The 21,718-nt window shown below is 40.1% G+C and overlaps 2 protein-coding genes across 6 annotated transcripts in view; one reads left to right on the top strand and one right to left on the bottom strand.

The window, feature by feature from the left end:
- MTMR1 (myotubularin related protein 1) overlaps positions 1–15,133 on the top strand; it is a 39,456-nt gene extending 24,323 nt beyond the window's left edge. For all 4 annotated transcript variants that reach the window (XM_086756611.1, XM_086756612.1, XM_086756613.1 and 1 more), the window contains 2 exons: positions 801–977; positions 13,874–15,133. In XM_086756611.1, coding sequence (XP_086612737.1) covers positions 801–977; positions 13,874–14,038 — 342 coding nt within the window. In that variant the 3' untranslated portion in view covers positions 14,039–15,133. The remainder of the gene's footprint in view (positions 1–800; positions 978–13,873) is intronic.
- A 2,521-nt stretch (positions 15,134–17,654) lies between these two features.
- CD99L2 (CD99 molecule like 2) overlaps positions 17,655–21,718 on the bottom strand; it is a 31,715-nt gene continuing 27,651 nt past the window's right edge. The window contains exons 11-12 of one of the 2 annotated variants that reach the window (XR_015259732.1): positions 20,792–21,490; positions 17,655–19,955 (exon numbers count right to left, since the gene is read on the bottom strand). Coding sequence is in view for 1 of the 2 variants with exons in the window: in XM_086756533.1 (XP_086612659.1) it covers positions 21,426–21,490 (65 nt within the window). In the remaining variant the exon portion in view is untranslated. Of the gene's footprint in view, positions 21,491–21,718 lie in introns of both variants that reach the window. The other variant, XM_086756533.1, reaches the window with a different exon arrangement.

Genomic DNA, 21,718 nt, shown 5'->3' with positions numbered 1-21,718 from the left:
GTCTTTGCTGCTTCTGTAAGGGAAAAAGTTGCATGTAAATACCACAAGATGGAGCTGAATAACACGGTCTCAGCAAATGCAGGGTTTCCAGACAGCTTTCTTTCATAAATGAATAGTCAAATGCAATTCTCAATAAAGAAATGCAATTTAAGACACAGCAGTAGTAGAAACACATGCTTTACAACACAGAAGGAGGGTAAAATTGCAAGATGAATCAGATGTAAGTTCAGATTTCCAATCTTTGATCTAACCATGATTATGCTGATTACATTTAGAATAATACAGCTTTCAGAAGTGCAAATAAAGATAAAATAGGCATTTTAAAGCATAATATCAGTTGATAGGAGCAAATAGTGTGAGTGGGAGAACTGAATGATTGTTTTTCATAGATGCTATTTTGGATCTTCCAAACTACATATCTCTTCACTGATTTTCTTGTCAAAGCTGATTTAATTTTATTTTAGTTTAGTTTGTCAGTGTGTAACCATATATTTAAGTAGCTGTAGACATCGCTGTAAGGGATGAGCAGTACAGCTTTCTTTTGCTTAACTAGACCTTAATGTCTCTGAAAATAATATACCTGAATCTCCTTTCTCAGTTAGCCTTGGACCAGAATAAGTGTTCAAATGTTTTGCTGAAGTTTTAAGGGTGTTCAGTGCTCAGCTACTGGAAGTGTTCTCAGTGTGCTTGCAATTTTCTAGTAGATAAGGTTAATTTCACAGACAATATTACTGATACATATATATTAACCTCATATTTTAAGGTTTTGCAATCTGTATATTTTTTTTTTTTTCGATCAGGAGGTAAGCACAAAGACTATATCGCTGTGGTCCTACATAAACAGCCAGTTAGATGAGTTCACAAATCCTTTCTACGTAAACTATGAAAACCATGTCCTGTATCCTGTTGCCAGTCTGAACCATTTGGAACTATGGGTGAACTACTATGTCAGATGGAACCCAAGAATGCGGCCTCAGGTATGAGCTTTCACGTGACTTTTGTGTTTTAGTGAAGTGCACAGATGTTAAAAAAAATATTTTTTTTCATAGTGTCGAATGCAGCATTTAATTTCAAAAGTGCTCATCTGTTGCACATATTTCAGCTGATAGGGAGAAAGGTGGTTTTCTCTAAGAAGATGCAGGATGTGATCAAACTTGGTAAAATGCTGTTTTCGTTAAAGTCACCAGTAGAATAGGGAGTTACAATATCACTTTTTTGGCTTGTGAAAGGTAACAGATTAACAGTCTTTGTTGTCAGATTACTTTTATAACATTTCTATAATACTTTGTAACGCTTTTTAATACTTTTATTGCCTTAACCCTCTGTAGAGTTTAGTGTACCTTTGGTTAATGTCATATTTTGCTCTTTGCCAAAACTGGTATAAAATATAGCAATAGTTTCTGGAAGAATTGGACTACGTACTGACTGGTCTTGTAGGCTCTCTCAACTTAGCATCACATAGATGCTTGTTTTCAGTTGACCTTTATGATTTCAAGCTGATATGCTAAAGATTAAACACTCCCTATACATGCTCCTTGATTCATCCAGTATTTGTTCTTACATGTCTGCTATTCAGATAAATCTCTCAATCTTGTCAGACAAATACTCCATATGCTCTCGTACTTAGAAGTCTGAAGAAAGAAAATTCTGTTTGTGTCTCACAACCGTAATCTATCTGAGGGTGCTACACTGTCTCTTTGTTAAGGTAACATTCCAAGGTATCTCAGAGCATATTATGATAAATCACCTGTATTAAGTGACTGCTTGAAAGCTGCGTTCATCTCCTAGCAGTTAGAAAGAGACATGAGTTTCACATTTATTAGACACCCACAAGTCAGAAGCTGTTGTAAAAGATGGCATTCCAAGGCAAATTTCAAGGACAGTACACTGGTAGAAGTCCGGGCATCTGAGAAATACCTTTTAAGGTCCTGGAAAAGTCTGGATGGCTTGCTTTCCCACTGAGATGTTTCCTCTGAGCTGTTTTGTTTCCCTCGTGTGTCCTGTTTTGTTGATGTAGTCCCATGACTGTTAGGTACCTGTTACGTGTTAGCATATGTTAAAAATTGAAAAATGGTGTATTTTAACCTTTTTGGTTTTAAAGTAAAATTGTCAACTGCTTTTTAGCAAAATACCATCTTTCCCTTAGCCTATTCGCTGAAAAACATTTGCATACTTTATGCAGGTTTTAGTATCGTTGACCTGCAGCAGTGTGTTTGTTACTTGTATTTCATTGGTATTTGTAGGCCCTGAAAGCAAGTAGGCTTCGTAAACAGACATGAAACCTAGTCCCAGTCCAAAAGAGATGAGGGTGGTGAAGAGAGGACATAACGAGAAAATATCAGAATGGTCATATACTTGGTGGGAAACTCTACTCACTGCCTCTCTGTTGGGAGAGCGCGCTGCCCACTTCTGTTGGAGAGCACTCAGGCACTCCGGCACATGTAAGTGGTTGATCTTCATCGGTCTTTGAGAACAGGTCTCTCAAATCAGCAGGTTGAAGATAACAAAGTCTGATGGTCCTGGTAGCTGCTTTAACTTTACTACCACCTTCTTTTCTGAACTTTTTTGACTTTTTAGATCTACCACATTAGCTTTGTCTTGTGAAGATCCATCATGCCTTTCCTCTTGTCTCTGGCCTGAATTTATGTGATATTCATGGGAAATATTTGGAAGTGTTTCACATCTACTTGGATGAATTTGCTGCAGAAATTACAGGGGTTTTTTTTTTTTGTTGCAGAATTATGTTTTCCAATCTAATTATGAAAGCACAAAGTCATGCAAACAAGTAAATGACAATCTTTGTAATCACAATATACTGAATTTGCTTTGTTCCATATTTGCATTGTCTATTTTCACACCCTGTTAGCTGATTCAGTAACATTCAGACACATTCGGTAACAGAAAAAAAGTCGATCACCACTGCAATGCCCAGCAGGTCTTCACTTATCTTCAGCGAAAAGATTTCTTAAACAATCAGTGGATTTATTAAAAGAATGGCCATCTGCGCCTACTGAGAAAAGGTGTTCTTGCTGAATAACTTCTAATGTGGTTCTTTTGTTTTTCAATTGGAGTAAGAGAAAGTTTAAATATTTAGCGTTAATGAAGAGCGCTCTGATGAATAACAATTCAAGGCAACCTCACCTACTGTTTTGTCAGCTGCAAACACTTCTTCAGGAAACTAGAAAATGTTCATTGTTTTCTACGAGCTCACCAAAGAGGAGAAATGCCTAATTACATGAGTTTAAGGGAAGATGAAGAATAGTCCTTTCATATAATTAGAATGGATGTTTCATACTCATTATCAACCATCTTTCTACTATGGGAGAGGAAACTCACAAGAGCAAAAGGGCAGGTTTTGGCTTGAGGCAATATTTTAGGTTTTCTAATTTCAGCGTTATTAGTGAGTGAGGCTTGAATTTTTAAATGAACTGAGAGAAGTTAATCATTGCACTTCATTGACTTTTATATTGGAAATCAGCATACATCACCTTTAATTTTTTTAATTTAAAAATTGCTGAATGCGAACTGGATATAAGCATTTATTTTTGTTTTGTTGTACTCTGTCTTCAAATATCTGCGTCTCATCAGACCTCTAACAGTACAGTAAGGTCTGGTCGTATTCGTCATTGCACAGTTATTCTTATGTTCTGTAAAGAAAATATTGCTTATAATGATAGATCTTCAGTTCTGTCTAAGTTTTGTGGAAGGCTGGATTGGTGGGTTTTATGGTGTTTATTTGCATCAAGAGCCTTGTTTTAGGATTACAGGTGTATTGCAATAGATGCTGTGCAACGAGGTGACACCCAGTCTCCTTTCGTAGCGTTCAAAGCTCGAGCCTCTGAGAAGTGGACAACATGGAAAATTCTAGGTTGAATGTGGACATCTCTTGTAGATTCCCTTTTTGCTGAAGTGTGCTTTAACAAGGTCATTCTAATTCTTAAGTGAAATAAAATGTTCCTCGGTTTCAGTTTGGAGGTGTTACATCATTATTGACTTCTTGTCCCAAGAAAATTAGATAGATTTTAGTCCTGTCTTGTTTGAGTTCATTGATTGAGAAGAGTTTTTTTTCAGGTTTGCCTTTTCCTTGGGTTGGAGAAATGTGTATTTGTATGTGGCCTGTGGAAGATAAGCTCTTTCATCCTCTCATACAGAGGTGTGTGCTCTGTGGGTACCTGCTACTGGACTTACAGATGACCCTACCAGTCTGGAGTAGATAAGATTGTATGGTGCTTTGGAATTTTTTCAGTTGATACCATATGTCTCTCTCCTTTCCTATGTAGTCATTCAGACCTCTTCCTTACACTGGTTTGAGGAGTTCTGGCTGCCAGATGTCAGCTAGCTGTCTGCTTGGGCAACTCTGGCAAGTGGGCAAAGCAGTACAAATCATTTTCTGAATATGACTTCTGCAAAGGCAGTATTTTTTAACTAATATACTCTTACCATTCATGTATGCAGGGCATGAGTAAAAAAGTTCTGATACTTCCAGTTCAAGCTGTGCCTTCCTATGTGAGAGGTGAGGAAAGCAATGTATTTTAGTCACAAAATTTGAGTAGTCCATTGGGATATCTTTAGTTGTTTTTATACCTTCTGGGAAACGACATTTTAACCCTTGGAGTACAGAGCTTAAACTTGTTTTGTTTTAATTGGGTTTTTAAAAGTTTTTCTATGCCTGCTAATTTTTTTTTCAAGCTCTGTTTTGGAGATTTGACCACTGTGCTAGAGATAATACCATAGGAATCCCTGTAAGTTCAAAGTCATTCTTTGTGTGTGTGGACTTTCATCCAGAATATAAGGCTAGCACCATCTATAACCTACAAATTCAGTTCGTCTGCTGGAATGGGATCATCTACTAAGGGCAGTCTTTGGAGCTTCCAAGAAAAGCCAGGGAAAGTCTGTTCATAGGTTAAACAGCTGGCTTAAAAAAAAGGAAAGGAAAAGGTAGGAATAAGTAGCTGTTTGTTCAGTATATACAGAAGTATACTGGAAAGCATTTAAATAGCTTACTATGATTGCTGCTTTTTTCTATTGTGTATAGAATTGTAGAAGGATTTGATGTGTTGAACAGTTGAGTGATTAGATGTCAGCTGAACTTCAGTTTCAATAAACACAAAACATTGTATGTTTAAAAGAACAAATAAGATACTGAGCGTCACTGGAAAAATTGTTGAGAATAAACTGGAAAACATAATTACTGAGATGCTTTATCCTGCACATAACAGTATAGGACTTACTGTCTGGCCTGCGGGGTGTTCATATTATTTATACCTGTCAATTAGACGAGCATTTTCCTCTCTGAGCATTTTTACATTGCTTGTAATATTTTCAAAGTTCATACATGTGCTTTAACACCATTTTGTGGCAGAACAAAGCTGTCATATGGCTCTGGAAAGGCTTGGCATTGCTGGTTTCGTGATCCATGGTCTTGAGTCCATCTTGTTGCATGAAAGAATGAGGCAGGAGATGTAACCCTTGTGGGTTAGGTAGCAGAGTGATGCCCTAGCTGAAGAGATTTCATTCCTGCATTTACTGCAGAATTTCTTGTGAGACAAGGCAAGTTTCTTACAGTACCTGATAGTTTCTCCCCATCTGGGTGTCCAAACCAAGATTTCCAAATCAGAGTTTGATTTACTGCAGGTAACTTACATCTGCAGATAAAACTCTCAGCATTCAATTGATACAGAATAAAATAAAGACTAACTGCTTGTCTCATGTGCTGAAAGAATCTGTAGCTATTTAAGAAAAAAAAAAGATTGGTATCCTGTAATGTGCACAGCATCAGCACATGCACAGAAAGGGAGAAGCTGGGACTGTACAAATAATCTTGATTTCTGGGAGTTCCTAACATATTTTGAAGAGCAAGCGCTCAAAGCATTGCTCTAATCTATCAGAGGTCTGAATATAAATGGGCTGTAGGCTTTAACAAGCAATGCCATCAGCTTGTAGTGTGTAGAGTTTCCTGAGTCTGCGAATCTGTGCAGTTGTTTGCAAAAATCTGTTCCAGTTCCCACATGGTAGGATTCATAATTTCTGTTTCCTAGTCATTGCTTTTCCAAAAGGCCAGGAGGTTTTGCTTGGTTTCCCAGGAGCATACCTCTACAATAACTCTGGAAGTATTGATTATTATTGAAAACTGCTGTTTTCATCATTTCAGATTGTATTTTTCTCTGAGTATACTGTTAACTAGGTTTTAAAAGCAACTCTGTCAGGGTTCCAGCTCTTCATGAAGAGGAACAAAAAGCTCAAGTGAAAGATATTATTGTCTTTCCAATGCACAGAGTAGGTTTTTGAAAACCCGACAGTCTTCAGTCAGGCAATGAATTTAAAATAACCATTTTCCTCTGCAGCCTTTCTTCCCTTTTGCTAAAATAGATAAAGTATACTCGCTGAACAAGACGAAATGCATTCACTGTTGAACAATTTTCATGTGAATGACTGTCCTTGAGCTAGTACAGTAAGACACAGTAGATATCCATCCAATTAAGACTTGGCAGTACTATAAGTGAGTAGCTATTATAATTGCTTTTATACTTATCCTTGTGTTGACAAATTTTGCTATCCAAAAGCACTCCAGAATGCTGAAGGATTACTTGGGAACAAAAACCTGAAAATCAATACTGAAAGTGAACTGTAGTAATTCTGTGAAGAGGAAGGTTTGAATTTTTTAGGAAATTAAGCTCTTGTATGTCTAGATGTTTTTATGTGTTGTATTATGTATATTGTAGAGCATAATTGTAGTTTCTGTGTATGTATAATTAAAAACCCCTCGATTTTATCTTTCCTCAAGTCCTCACCAAGCAGAAATAACTTATGATAACTGTGAAGTGGCGTGTTTTCAGAGTTACAGTACACCAGGTTCTGCTTTTGATATAATTGAGTTTAAAAAATGGTTTCATATCAATGATATTTTAAGCAATTAAAAATGTTTCTTTAGCAGTGTTCTAAGTATTTTTCAGCTCATTATAGGCAGTAGGTACCTTATCTTTAAAGTGTATGAAAAGTATCTGCTTTTGAATGTAATAGGCAGTAAAGCTAGCAGCTAATCAGGAAAATAAAACCCCACCCATTTTAACTGGTTAATCTGCAGGAACCTGTGATCGGCTCTTTGAGAGTGAAGTTCGTTACTTGGCTCACGCAATTTCACAGCATCTTGCTGGTTTTTACTGGTGGGGTGTGGGGTTTCAAATACTGCAGGTATCATTAGCAGTGCGAGAATCATACAAAGTCTTACAGAGGAAAGAGGCTGCTTGTAGCCGAGAGAGGAAACTGGAGAGGCAGAGCAACTGGCAATATCGTGGCTAAGGAAGGGAAGGGAAAAGCAGCAAGTAGCAGGGAGGCAGTGCAAGAGTAGAAGGTAGGTAGAGGTGAATGGATTGTATGGGGAGGGGAATCAGGTCCTAAGTTTAATCATGGCTGGATGCACAAAAGTTGGATTGGAAACTTAAATCAATGTTGAAATGAGCAAAAATGCAAATTGTTAAAAGGTTAGAGAAACTCAATAACTTCACTGAATTATTCTTCCTGATGAGTTGTGGGTTTTTAAAATTTATTTACAAAAAGTTAATTCCTTAAGATAACCTGATGAGAGAAGGGTAATGGAATAAAAATAGAGATTTGAATAGGAAAGAACTACAAAACTTCATGAGAGCTTAAAACCAAACAAAAAGGTGCTGGAGTCAAGGATAACTGCAATAAGTCTTTAAAGCTTGCATTTAGTGCTAAGGGTATTGCTCAGGACGGGTAAAAGGACACAGGGTTTGGATAAGTGACTGGAAAAAGTTGGTGGTGAGTTAGGGAGGGGAACAACATCTGTTCTCAGTCATATTCTTCTTAATTTCTGAGTCAATATTGCAGTAGCAATTAAAAGGAAAAGAAAAAAAAAACACTGAAAAATCTTCCTGAGGTATTGCAGGTAAATTTTTCTCCAGCTTTTACAGGAGCTGGTTATTGGTTAATGCCTGGAGCAAGGTCAGACTTCCTGAGGATCCTTACCCTCCCTACTTAGTGCTGCTGGCAAACTCCTTTCTCTTGTGCCTGCTTGGATGGGGTAGCTATATTAGATGTAAATGCCAATTTTGTTTTGGATTGATCAACTTCTAATCTGTTTTTAGTAATTTTTATGTATTAGAGAATTTAATTTTATTCCTTATAAATAGTTAAATGACAGATTTTTTTAATGAGGTTAACCCACCAAAATCTGTTAAAATGTGGTTTATGTTTCTACTTTATTTTTATTGGAATAGTTTGTTAAATAACAGAAATGCAACTTACTGTTTTTCAGCACATTGAGCTAATAGTTTAAGTAACATGTGAAAAACATCCTGAAGACGTAATGAGCAATGACCCAGCCAATTTTCCAGCCCAGCAAAACGGCAGATGCACTGCCGGGGTCGGTTTCATCTGTGTAGGCTCCTGTTGTGCCGCAGAAGTAGATCTTGGCTTTTCCCTGGAGTGTGGACAGAAGTGATGGGGACCTGGCTGTAGTGGCTGGGTGTTGCCTAGCAGCATTACTGTGGCAACACACTGGGAAGCTGGTGTGACAAAGGAAAGGCTGCGCACTCTTCTGAAAATCTGATGTCGATACGGTGGAGTAGAGCAGCAAAAAATAACTTGAATACGACAGGGCGATGGGTCCAGAGTCTGAGCTTCCACTCCTAATTTGAGAGGTGGGCTGAGAGAGTAGAAAACAGTACATCTACTGTCAGACTCCCAACAAATTCATCTCAGTCAAATCAATTTCATGATTTTTTAACAAGGCTGTAATAAAAGCTTGCCATGGAGAGACTACTTGTGCTGTGCAAGTGTACGCTTCTAGGGTTCAGGTGGTAACAAGATCATTTAATAAACGATCTTCTCCAAACTTCTTGTTCCTTACAGAATCTGTCACTCTTCCATTTCCTTTTATTCTGAACAGTGGCAAAGTTAAGGAGAACCTTGTTCACAGCAAGCCATTACAGGGGTTATTGTGAAGGTTGTTGGACCCATTCCTTTCTGGAGAAGGCTTTATTTGAGAGAGGAATCACACACTGGAATATAATGGTGTGAAGTGACAAAAATGGAGATAGTTATCTGTAAGAATTTGCACAGAATGGTATAGGCAAACACTGGCAGTAACAGGTCTTTTAGGAAATGTGGAAATGAAATAAACTTCTTTTTCTTTCATTATCTTAATGGGTTTTGTGACAGAATTTGAAGATGCTTCGTCCTCTTCCTCTCACTCTTTCTTCCAAGATAGCAGGAAGCTCCATAATTCTGATTCTATTTAGTTCTCTTAATGGTTTCATTTACAAAAAAATACACGACTTGAGCTTGAGGCTTTGTTTTGGGCATTTTCCCCCTTTTCCCCTCTAGCACCTTTGTCTGTCTTTTCAGTTTTTCACATCTAAATTTGCTGTTTTCTCAAAAAAAGGGAAGTTACAGAAGAAGCATTTAAGACATCTGGGGAAACACAGCTCCTCATGCCATGCTGCTTTTCAGGTCTTTATAGAAGAACTTCTATAATATTTTTTACATCTCTCAGCTGCCTATATCACCTTTTTCTTACTCCATGAGTATGTAATTCTAACGTGGACCTTTATCGTTAATAAATCATAGAATCATAGAATGGTTAGGGTTGGAAGGGACCTTTCAAGGCCATCCAGTCCAGCCCCCCTGCAAGGAGCAGGGACATCTCCAACCTGATCAGGTTGCTCAGAGCCCTGTCCAACCTGGCCTTGAATGTTTCCAGGGATGGGGCATCCACCACCTCTCTGGGCAACCTGTGCCAGTGTTCTACAACTCACATTATAAAAATTTTTTTCCTAATATCCAATCTAAATCTACCCCCCTGTATTTTAAAACCATCACCCCTCGTCCTATCACAACAGGCCCTACTAAACAGCCTCTCCCCTGTAGGCCCCTTGAGGTACCGGAAGACCGCTATCAGGTCTCCCCTTATAAATCAGTTATTGTCAGCTGCTTGAAAATACTGTGAAATGGCTAAAGATTTCTCTAGACTGAATGTGACATGTTATTTCATGAAATTAAAATATGTATTGGCAGTTTAGTGTGTGAAATCTATTTTTTGAGTTTTATTGTTTTACATTAGTGTGCATCTACGTGATGCTGTGTTACATGGCAAGCAAGGAGAATCTTTTCCTGGGAAAGGCTTGACGTTAGAAAACCGTTCGTGTTTACACTGCCATATGAAATGGCGTGATGACATTTCTGTAGAACTGTCTTGCAGTATTTACATTGACCATGCACTTATTAAAAGATGGCTAACATTTTAAAGGTGACCCTTTTTTTCTCCATTGTAAGACCCTACTCTGCCTTGCTTGCAGCTTTGCCGGACTCTTAATGATTTGTATTGAGTCACCAAGTATGTGTGTCTGACTGAACTGTTTTGTAAAACTTAATCCAAGAAGGCTCGGTTGCTTATGAGAATGTGACTAAGAAAAATGTTTTCCCTTGTGTAAATACGGTATTGTAGACTTCTTTTGTTCAGGGAAGGGGCTGTTTTTTGGTAAATACTCCATCTCTAGGGCAAATGTGAGATCTTAGTAAGAGAGATTATGTTTCAGAAATGTGCCTGCTCATATCCTGGAAGAAATTCATTCAATTTGGAGGTCTGAGGGTGGAGCAATCTCAGTGAATTCTCAAGGCCTGAGAATAAATGAGAGTGAAAGGACTGAGAGAGGGATTTGATACAGAGTCTGTGAGAGAGTTATGACAAACTGGGAATGGGAACTGGGAGTGAATAATGCCTCAACTGTAGGAGGTTGTTGCTTTCTGTTCAATGCATGGAATACAATCTGAGAAAGTAGCCTGGAGGAGGCACAGCTGCAGACAAAGAAAAATCATCCCGTGGGTGAGGGAGCAGGATGCTGCTCTGGAGAAATGGATTTTCTCCCTGCCTTTGCCACAGGATTCCTCTGTTGTAAGGGAGATACCGGGAGCAGAACGATCACCGTGTGTGTGCTCCTTATTTGCTGGGTGTCCTGCTTTACACCCAAAGGCCAAACTGCAGAATTTCTGAGTTCTCTGTTAAACCAATTTGAGATTCAAGGTATGCAAAATTAGGAGGTGCTTGCTCCAGATCCTTGTCTGGAGAAGTGGAGTGTTAGTACTCCCACTCCTCATTAGGGTGCTGCAGAAATAAATTTGTTTCTTGACATGAGATGAAAGTACAGAAAAGGAAACTTAAGCATTTTAAGTTCAGAAGAATAAATAAAGGATGGGGTCAGACACTGCAAAGAAAACTAAATATTGAATAACTGTTCACTAATTGAGTAGTATCAAACTGTGCACTGAATAAATGAAGCGTACAAGAGGGAAGCTAGTATTTTAGTGTTTATTTAACCAACGATTTTATACAGATGTACAGGAAGGCTGAATTCAGTTTGGAGAAGTAATCTTCGTTCTGACACCACCTAACTTTTTGAGGGTGTAATTTTTCAAGGTTTTTTTTCTGTGAATGAATATACAGACACTTTTAAAATGCCATTATTGTTATTTAGCTGATGTATTTAAAGGCAGTCCTGTTCTTTGAGATGAACTTGTGGGGAGAGCAGCACTTGTGTCAAAGTTTGAGCATGTATCTTGTCGAATTATGTTTGGGGGAACGCAGAAGAAGGATTGCTATGTGCAGCCACACTTTTCCTCCTTGAAGCACTTCACAGAGTTCTGCAGCAGCTTTTGTGTCGTGTATCCTGAAGGGATTTGTAGTGGGCTCCCCAAAAGCCAGTTGTATGGAACTGCTTTTCAGAGAATCATAGAGTGGTTTGGGTCGGAAGGGACCTTTACAGGTTTTTATGAGTGTTTGAGCATTGTGCAGTGGAACACAGTGGCTGATGCCTGTGTGAAAGGTGTCTAAGAGAAATGGGCCTGTTATGCTGAATCATGATTAAGTTGTGTGGAAATCAGATGTACAAATCTCCTGTGGCCCAGGGCTTGCGTGACTAATGATTCCAATGGTAAATTACTCTGTTACAGACCCAAGCGTTTCAGGAAAATGTCTTCATAAAGAAGAAATCTGAAGTGGGAGTGTATGAGGAAGGGATCTTTCATTTGAGGGGGGGGCGGGGAAAATAGAAAGGGAGTGCGAATTCCAGAAAGTCTTCATCTTCAGTGAAATTTGAATTTTCCATAGCGTGTATTACAGCATCTTGGACAAACTTCATCACCAGGCTCAGTTTTGCTGTGTTTTTAGGTGTATTCATTTTCTGTAGACCACTCAGAAAAATGAGATGGGCTTTCCGGAGGGCGTGCTTTGTGTTTGATCAGTGAAGGGGGCTGTTGTCTGTGAACCTGTGGCCTCGCTTGCTGAGGAGTTTGTATTGTGGATGCAGGAGAAGATTGCAAGAAGAGAAGGGATTCGTTTCAAGGTGAAGGCAGGACTCCAGGGTCCTTTGGAGCTTGGTAGTGCGCAGCAATTGTTCTGCTGAAGACTCAAAAAGTTATGCTTTTAAAATTGCGGTAGATGGCATGCTGGGTGAAGTGATGACTCCCAGGGTACTGGGAGCAGCACTTTGGGAACGCATTGAAGTTTCTGTTTATGGGCTAAGCCACAAACAAGAAAAAAGTGTATGGACAAAAAAAGATGTTGACCTAAACCAGACTATTTGGTGCTATTTTATTCTTTTAAATTAGAACTGCAGGTAGAATGAAGTGGTATTTTCCTGTTTCAAAAATACAATTAGATTTTGAAAATGTCAAAATCAAATGCATGGATATTTTACGAACTTTCTTTAAAAAGCCCAAATTCACAAAAACATAAATTGTGGCTGAGTTGTGTGTTGATGGCAAGAAGAGAAACACTCTTTTGCTTTTGGTATCATCTTTACATAGCACTGTGTGAGCATTTCATGCTCAGGTGTGCATCCCAGCCCTGTAATCACTTTTAAGCAGTAGGAAGCAATCGTGGGTGAACGCAGCTCCCTGGAGCCTGGCACTCCAGAATCCCAGGGTATAAATTACAACATCTAGCAATCTGTAGGTTTCCCATTGCTGCATTTCCCCATTATTGTCTCACCAGCCCAATTAAATTATTTTCCCATCTTGCTCTCTCCAAAAGCTGCAAACAATTAGAGTCTATATAGAATAAAATAAATTGAAAGCAATTTACAGTTAAACTTTTTTTGGCCTTTCTGTGGCATTTGGAAGAAGGGGAGGTCTCTCTGTGCTTGTCTGAGATAGCAAATCCAGCTGCAAAAACCAGTGTGGCTTGCATCTTCCTTTGGCCGTGATACAGCCGAATATTCAGATGGACATGAAAAATGCCTACAAGTCTGCTGTGGAGAGCTGCGTCTCTGGTGATTTCTGGGCACTGTCAGAAGTGGAGGCAGAAACCTGATCCAATTCTACGAGAGGTTTATCAGAGTGTGACTCTGGGAGGTCCACGAGCACAATTCACTTGGCTGCTGCACTTTTCTCACTGACAAGCTGGAAGGGGTCAGACTCTTGGAAAGATGCCTGGTTAGAAGAGTAACAAGATGCTCTGTACAGAGCCAGCTTTGTGAACTGTGCTCTCTTTACAAAATAAGTTGTGTCCCAGCAGGCAGGGGAAGTAGTTCCCGGGAAAGGCATTTTAAGTTCAGCTGCAAGTGGTGTTGATAAGGGATGGGGTCCATTTATTGGAATTTGTTTGGTATCCCATCAAGAGCATTTGGGAACAGTCTTTTGAATAGGTTTCCTGCCAGCTGTGGTGTTAGAAAGGGACAGTTTGCTGAAATGTTTAATTTCAAATGACTAAAGAAGCACTTTCCCTAAATATTGATATATTGACATTCACAGGTCTTGGATTCGTTGTGTTGCTGAAGGAAACAGCGGAAGCATTGCTTGAGTAGGTAACTCGCTATGAGACCCAAAGTAAGCCTTCTCTTTCTTCACCCCGCAGGTTCCAATCCATCAAAATCTTAAAGAGCTCCTGGCCATCCGGACAGAGCTTCAGAAGAAGGTTGAAGATCTGCAGCGGGAAGCTGCTACGCGATCCATTTCTTCCTCCTCTGATAGAGGTTCATCCCCTTCCCATTCAGCCACACCGGTGCACACCTCTGTGTGATGTGTAACAAAAGCCATGTGAAAAAAAAATTGTGTCAGGTAATACAGAGAGGAGGGTGAAATGCTTTTCCCATCATCACAAAAAGGATCGTGAGTGACTTGTAATTGCTGTGATCCACATGCCTTACTCTGTGTCTGATATTACCATGATGAGGCCAAAAAGAGCTTCAGTAGCTGTGATGTGTTTTCTTGTTGGCAGTTCCCACACGTGTTTTGACATCTCTAGCTAGATCACCAATTGTGAAATTCAACTTTGTTTTGAGCAACTAACAATGTAACCATCCTAGAAAGGAATCCATCTGCTAAGGAGACAGCAAAATGCCTCTTCAGCTGCCTAGAGTACCATGCCTGGTTGAGGGAATCAGATTAAATGCCACACAATGCTTACACAGAACACAGAACGTTTTGCTGAATGGGAGCTCCGTATTTCACTCAGTAATATATTTTTATTTTTTTTGCTAGAGCAATTTATTTTTTTTAGGTAATTAATGCACTTGAAAGTCGGTTTAAAAATACATGTTTTCCATTGTAGTCAGTTTTACATTTCGACTAAACATGCCATTAAAAGTGGATGAAGTTAAGCTGGATTTCTCACGTATACCACACTGACTTGTATGATGTAATATATTTGGTAAAGCATGTATTTTAGGTTTTTTAATGCCTTTTGTACAAGTTGAAATAAAGTCTTTTGACTGTTTAGCTTATTGTTCAGTTTCAGCCTCCGAGTGAGGGCTAAACTTATTCACGTCAAAGTCTTGTACAAAGTAAAAGTTTGTTTTCTAGCAAATGGTAATATTTGGGGTTGGGATGCCACCCAGCTATTGTATAGTCTGTATAGCTCCACATTTTGTTAAGCGTGTTTTGTTTGAAAGTGTACACACAGAATGCAAAGCTGTGTCCGTTCATGTCCGTGTGTATGTGATATGGACATAGGCATACTCCGTGGTTTTAAGCTGTACGTTCAGAAAATGGATCCTGCCTGTCCAGACTCTTTTGAAGACCTTAACTTGTAACGACTTTGTTTGACAAAGTTTTTAAATAATATGATCTTAATTGGTTTTCTTGAAATAAAGCCTCTTGGCTTTCTGTTTTTTAAGTTGCTGCTAGCATTTTTTTTCTGTAAAGTGAATAATTTAGTGGTGTTTTCATAGAAAATACACGTTCCCAACTTTCATCTCCCCCCTCCAAAAACATTCATATCGGAGAGATTTGATTACTATACTGTCCCATGTTTTAAAAAAAATACTCAGTGGCCCTCTTGGAAGGCCCAGAAATGGTGCGTGCTGCACATTTTCCCGGGATTGTTGTCCTTGCTGTGTTTCATGAGACCTGGTTCTTCTCCATAGAGTGCTTAAACACTGCAGCTCTGTTTTTTGGCTCGTGCTTGTGTTGCTCCAACTTCTGCTGGTGGGAGTTAAGCCCCGTTCTCAAGAGCCATTTGATTCTGTGTGCTGATTGCGGGGTTTGCTGTCTGCATATTTGTTTATTGCTGCGCGTTTGTTCTTGATACGCGATGGCGCTTTCCTGTTTCTCTGCATTCATAGAGGTGGCGTACAGTTAGCGAGTCAGGTGAGCCGCTGCGCACTTTCACAACTTGAACTGGAAAGGCTGAGGTGCTGTATCCAGTCTTACAGGTTTCCCGTGCGGTGCAGGGTATTTCAGCGTGGCCTTTTTACTACAGTGAGTGCTTTTTGTAATAGGTACTACAAGAACAAAGTTTAGGGAGGCTTGCAGAGTTGCATCTCTTATCAGCCTCAGGCTTTTTATAAGCAGATGAAAGATGTTTTCCTGTAAAAATGGTTCTGCTGAACAGTATGCCAGCAGCGACTTTTACATTGCCAAAATATGTTGGGCTGGTATTGAATTAAACTGTTCCGTACTTCGGATTTCCTTGACATTTTAACTGTATATTAAAGTAAAGCACATTATCTCTAAAATGCAGTGCTAAGAAAATCTTTTGAAGTTTTCCTCTTTATTGCTGCTAATAATCACAACATTTTTCTCTATAATTATTGTAAAAGTGATGACTGGATTAGCTCGGGCATTCTGAGATTTTTAAAGCTTAGATTCCTAGAGCTAAAATCTGAGAATTTGGTTTTGCGTAGAACACCAGTAATTTCAACTGAGTGGCTGCTTATTCCAAGTTTCAGCAATGCGCAGCGAGTCTTCTCTGATCTGAGGGGAGGGCGCTGGGGGAGGGGTCCTGCTGTGATGTGTGTAAGCACAGCAGATGTTTTTGTGTGTACTTAGCGTGGAAATTTTCAAAGGTATTATATAGCTCGTGTATGCTAAAGAATAGTTTTATATTGAAGAGGTGACTGTCTTTGTACTCAGTCTGATTCCTGATAATCAGATTTTTTCCTATTGATTTAACAATTAATACTGTGATTATTTTTTATTTTTTTAACAAGGCAATATTGAACAGGTTGAGGAAAGAGCAGAACCCTGTTCCCTGGCTGATGCCCCTTGGACAGACCTATCAACTGCTGATTCAAAAGCTCCATCCTCTCTTGCTTTGGTTTTTGGTTTTGACAAGAGAGTGTGCAAGGACAGCAAGCAGTTAAATTTGACCTGTAGGATTTTTCTGTTGTCCTATGGGCTGAAGCCTTGGAAACCAACTGAAACAGTTTTTGATTGTAAAGTAAGTTCAGTGAATCAACATCAGACACTGCCATTTTGTCCTGTTTCAGGGCTGAATTATACTTTTTCCTCCTTTGCAGATAAAAGTAATATTTTTGTTGTTCTTGTTGTTATTTCATTAAAATGGCAGGCGGCTTTTAAAGCTGGTAAACACTCTGCCTGCTTTTGCCCCCTGCAAAGGCAGCCTTCCTCTCAAGGAGTAAAAGCTTTAAACGAGAAGTGTTTGATTTTTCTCTTATTTTCCGAGAAAAGCTGTACTAATTCGTATGTGTAGTAATACCAAGAATGGCTGGTTCTTGAAAAGCTGGAGATAAGGGATCAACAGCTCCCATCCATTGAGCTCCACAGCAGAGGACGAAGTGAAATGGGCAATTAGAGTACTCCCCACGTGAAGTGTTGATGCTAAAAAGCAAAAAGGAATGTCCGCTTGCTGGGAGATCCCGTCTGCTGAAGTGGGTGGGTATCATCTTAAGAGATCTTTTTTGCTGCCAGATCTTGTGCAGTTGGGAAGAATTTTATTTCTACAAGAAGTACGTGTCAGAATGAGCGAGTTTGAAATATAAACCACTTTTTTTTTGACTGAGACTAAACACTGCATGATTATGCAAAGATCAAAAGCTTAGCTTGTGCTGCCTAGGAGATTCATCTCCTGGATGTGACATTCCATGGGCGAGTGCAGGAGAACCAGGGCAGCGAGAAGGACCAAAACCCAGCCGTGCTGAGTGCAGCCAGGGCCACAGAGCTCCACCTAGGGTTTAGTTCCTGGGTGACCCGAGGAGAGCGGGTGTGTGTGCGTGTAAATACCTCACTTCTACCATTAATTTTAAGTTTTCATAATGTACTTGTTTTCTCACAAAGTCCTATTTGTTTTGCTGCAGTCTTTGGTGTCGTTCTAGAAGAGGTTATGTACAAGAAGGAAATAGCCCACCATTTGCAGTTGACTTCCAACATGAAGAAAACCCACAAGAAATCAAGTCTGAAATTCTTACTCATCAGCTTGGTTTATTCAGTGTTTTCCAATGGTAGTCAAATTCTGATTTTTACCCCCATGATCCTTACATGCACCTCAGCAAAATGAATCTTAGCTTTTCACAGCATAACATCCAACCTTCATTTGGTATCAGCAAACATTGTGCCTTGCTTTTAAGTAAGGACTGCACTCAAAAGGAAGGCTTCTCTAATCTCACAATACCATTGTTTCTGAACTTCATTTCTTCCTGAACCTCCTTTGTTGCAGAAACAAATTTTTAAAGCCTTAGCCTGTCGGCTCATCTGACTTTTTCAGAATTTGAAATGGTATTATGGACTAATTCCATTTTTTATGACAACAAATGAGCAGTTAAAAATGACAATATAGCACTTGTAAGGGTTCCTTAGTGGGGTTGCATGAAAATGACTGAATTTATAGCGCCAAAATATCTGAAATTCATGTCAGAGTATTCTCAACTGAAATATCTAAATGAAGAAACTACTACACTATTGCGCAATCTCAAATGAAGAAACTACTGCAGTACTGCCAAAGGAAAATGCAAGTAACTGGCAGAATAAACAGCAGGAAAAGAGCTAGTTAAATTCTTTCAATTTTCTGTTTTCTCTGTAATTGAGAAACCTTTTCTGAATAATTTTATTAAAAACAGCTTTACTTAAGCTGAAGAAGTGAGGTGTGGTAAGAAAAAGGGCTCACAGCACAGGTAGCACATGAACTCTCAGCAGCTGTAGATATAGTGTTTGGACTCAGGAAAAAAAAAAATCCCAATTTTCCAGAGGTTTATGGCCTTTTTTAATAAAGGATGAGAAAGTTCATATCATGTGTACAGAACCTAAGTGCAGGATTTTTAAATACTCCATATCCAGATTTAAAGAGAATAGATACTAATTAAATGAAAGTAATTAGGAGAGGTCAGTGCTGGGTCAGTTGTTTCAGAACTTGGATCACCGCTAGGAAAATACACGGGCATCCTCTCAGTTGCTACAATGCCTAAAATATAGATGATGCATAAACTCCCTGTTTCTCAGAGACTGGTCTGAGAGTTCAGCTGGAGGAGACGACAGACTGCAATAAAAAAGCAACTTGAGCCTTTACAGACATTTAGCACGTGGGGACTTGGACTTCTGTCCAGTTTTGAAGAGAAGGCCAAGTTTCATTTCTTTACTGCGGTATTTGTCAGTGTGTTCCTGTTTGAAATCCTAGAGAAAGCAATCTTGAATTCTGTTACTGTACACTTTTGAAGAAGTGCTCCCTTTCGCTGTGCATTTATGGTTTTCCACATACCTAGCAGTTACACCGAGGGGTAAGTATTCACCGAAGCCATACAGAAGGCCTTGGGGAAAAGAGCAACTTCCAAGTTCTAAAAACTGGGTGGCTTTTTTCAGTGAAACTTTAAAAAAAAAAAAAAAGTGCAGTATTTGTGAATTAGACACGTGTTTCTCTCATGTTCTAGTGTAAGAGTTTCCCAAAGGAGGGGCAGGCGCTACATTCTTTAAGCAGTGCTGGGCACTCCATTGCACTGTCCACTGGACGGACGAGGGAGGGCACGGTAACAGAAATGCAGTAAAACCGATCATCTGCGTCTACAGACAACACGGTCATCGGCAAAAGGAGAAATGGAGTTACGGTCACTTGATCTAAGCCAGGAAAACAGCTCCTGGCCGTTAGAACGGCATCAGTGCCATGTTGTAACGCTTCATCTGCAATAACTTACTAAAACCATTTTTCACGCTACAGCTTTCAAATGTGTTTGGCTAAGAAAGAAAAACAGGCGATGGTGCTCAGCAATGGAGATACAGAAACTCGGCGGCGTGGCTCGGTCAGCATCTGGGCTGCCGCACGTGATGATCCAAATCCTGCCGACCACGTTCCCTCCATGAAGATCCTTCTCGGGGAGCAGGCAAACAGAGTGCGTTCCATCTCTCTTTCCTCTGCTTCCAGTCTCTGGGCAGCCAGTAATTAAATATTTTGTTTTCTAATCCAAACACATCCATAAACCAAAGCAGCAGTAGTTCATAGCAGTATTGTAGCCAAAGTACTCTGAATACACGAGGCACAGATATCCCTAGAACTTTTCTCCCTTATAAAACACTGTAGCTGTTCTGCTAGAGCTAGTGTAAGGCTTTAAAAATGCAAGTGTTAAAAAGAGCATAAAGAATTGTGCAGCTATTGCAAAATACTTCACCGTGTTACCAGGCAGTTGCTTTCCAACTGGAGCTGTTAGGCAGCAACGCTCCTCGGCCGATTCACCTCCTGGCAAGGCCTCCTGTAAGTCATGGCTACCTGAAAGCTGTGAATTTGTACATCAAACGGAAAGGCTTTGTTTAAAATACACATTCACAAAATGTGAGACTTGCAAAACGGTACAAAATGCACACGTTTCAGGTTTATATATAAATAGTGAGTATCTCCTATACAACAGAACGTGAATTTTCCTTCACTTGAGAGCATGCTTTTTGGGCAATCTGGTTTGGATAAATGTATCGTGAAGTGGCAGTATCCACATTTTAGCAGTGCTGAAAAAGGGCAGGGGAGGAATTAGGAATATAAACACAAATTCTTGCAAGAAAGCAAAGGTCAGGTCTTGATAGCAGTTACCACAGCGCGGAAGAGGGTTTTGAGAGCGCCCGTGTGGGATCAGGGTGCTGTTGTGGCAGCAGCTCAGCCAAGCACCGCTTGGAAAGCTGCAGGAACCCCACGCAGGACAGTGATGGAGGACCCATCCCCTCAGGAGGTTCTGCCTTTTTTTTAACGGTGGGTGGCACAAAGGATGGAGCTTTGTCCTTTTTCTGCCTCAGGTGCCAGGGAGTGCTCTCAGTGGTTGGGCTGATACAAGGAGGTGGGGAAACTGCATCTTGCTAAGCTGGACTTCTCTTGTGGTAGTGAGTGTTACAAGTCTTAACGGATACCTACCCTATTTTGGGTTAAATCTGTAATTTGTTCTAGTGCGAATGAGGTCTGAACCTGTCCTTGAAAGCATCCAAACACACAGTTTTCACTTCGGTGACAATGTAGGTATTTCATGTCACACAAACTGTACTGCTTGGCAGCTTCGGCTCCGTTCTCCTCTCCAGTACAGCCAAGCACTCAAACGGTATTTGCTACAAGTGCACACGTTGCTATTACCTGCATTCATGACTCGGCGTGAAAATCAGGTCCTTTTACGTGGTTAGAAGCCCAGCGCTGCGTGGTGGTGAAGCATCATCAACTCTTGGCTTCGGAGCAGGGCGTCACCTGCCTCCACCCGAGGCCCCACCCATAGGCACTTCATTTTTAGGTGTAGCTACGCTAGGGACCACAGTCTGCCCTCAGAAATGTGCAGTTTTCATCACCGCCGTCGGAAGCGACGTGCCCGTAGCTGCTGGCAGAAGCTGGCTGGAGGTGCTTCACAAAGGGCGTTGAGCGGTTTGCTTTGGATCGCTATTTACAGGCACTTCACTGTCCCCACGCCCGCGAGCTCTTCTGCTCCTCGGAAAAGACCTTGTCCCTTCATGGAAAATTGGCCGCTTCTGAAGCACCTTTTGTTGGTTTGCATACAACTGGACATGAACCTACAATACTACTTTGATGTAAACGTACCTCTTTTCAAAAACTAAACACATACTACCACTAACTCTAAAGCCTAGAGCAATAAGAAGCCAGTTCAAGCCTAAGTACACATTAAATAGCTTTGGAGTCAAATTAAATAAAAAGCTAAATTACAAGCATGTAAGATCTCCGTTTGCTGCTGACTGATCCTTCTCTAGCCCCAGGTCACGCTTTACACCTTTGCACTGTCTTGTTTTGGTGGTTCTGCTGACTGCGTTTCCAGTACTGAATATTTAACTGGGGAGAAAGAAAAAAAAAATCATGAGTACAACAGCACACGATGGAACAGAGCGCAGGCAACGGGTGCCCAGTACTGGCTGGTTGTATGTGACACTGGAAAAGCCTTTGTGGCAGCCGTGATGATCTGTCACTGAAAGAAGGCTCATGCTTTTCTTTGTAAGACACTCTTGAAGGCTGAAAAGATGAAATCTAAATATTAGCTGCCACCGCTTGCAGCGTGAGTTC

This window comes from Chlamydotis macqueenii, chromosome 11 (assembly GCF_036417535.1).
Source record: "Chlamydotis macqueenii isolate bChlMac1 chromosome 11, bChlMac1.mat, whole genome shotgun sequence".
NCBI lineage: Eukaryota > Metazoa > Chordata > Aves > Otidiformes > Otididae > Chlamydotis > Chlamydotis macqueenii.
This window is presented reverse-complemented; position numbering and strand designations above follow the sequence as displayed.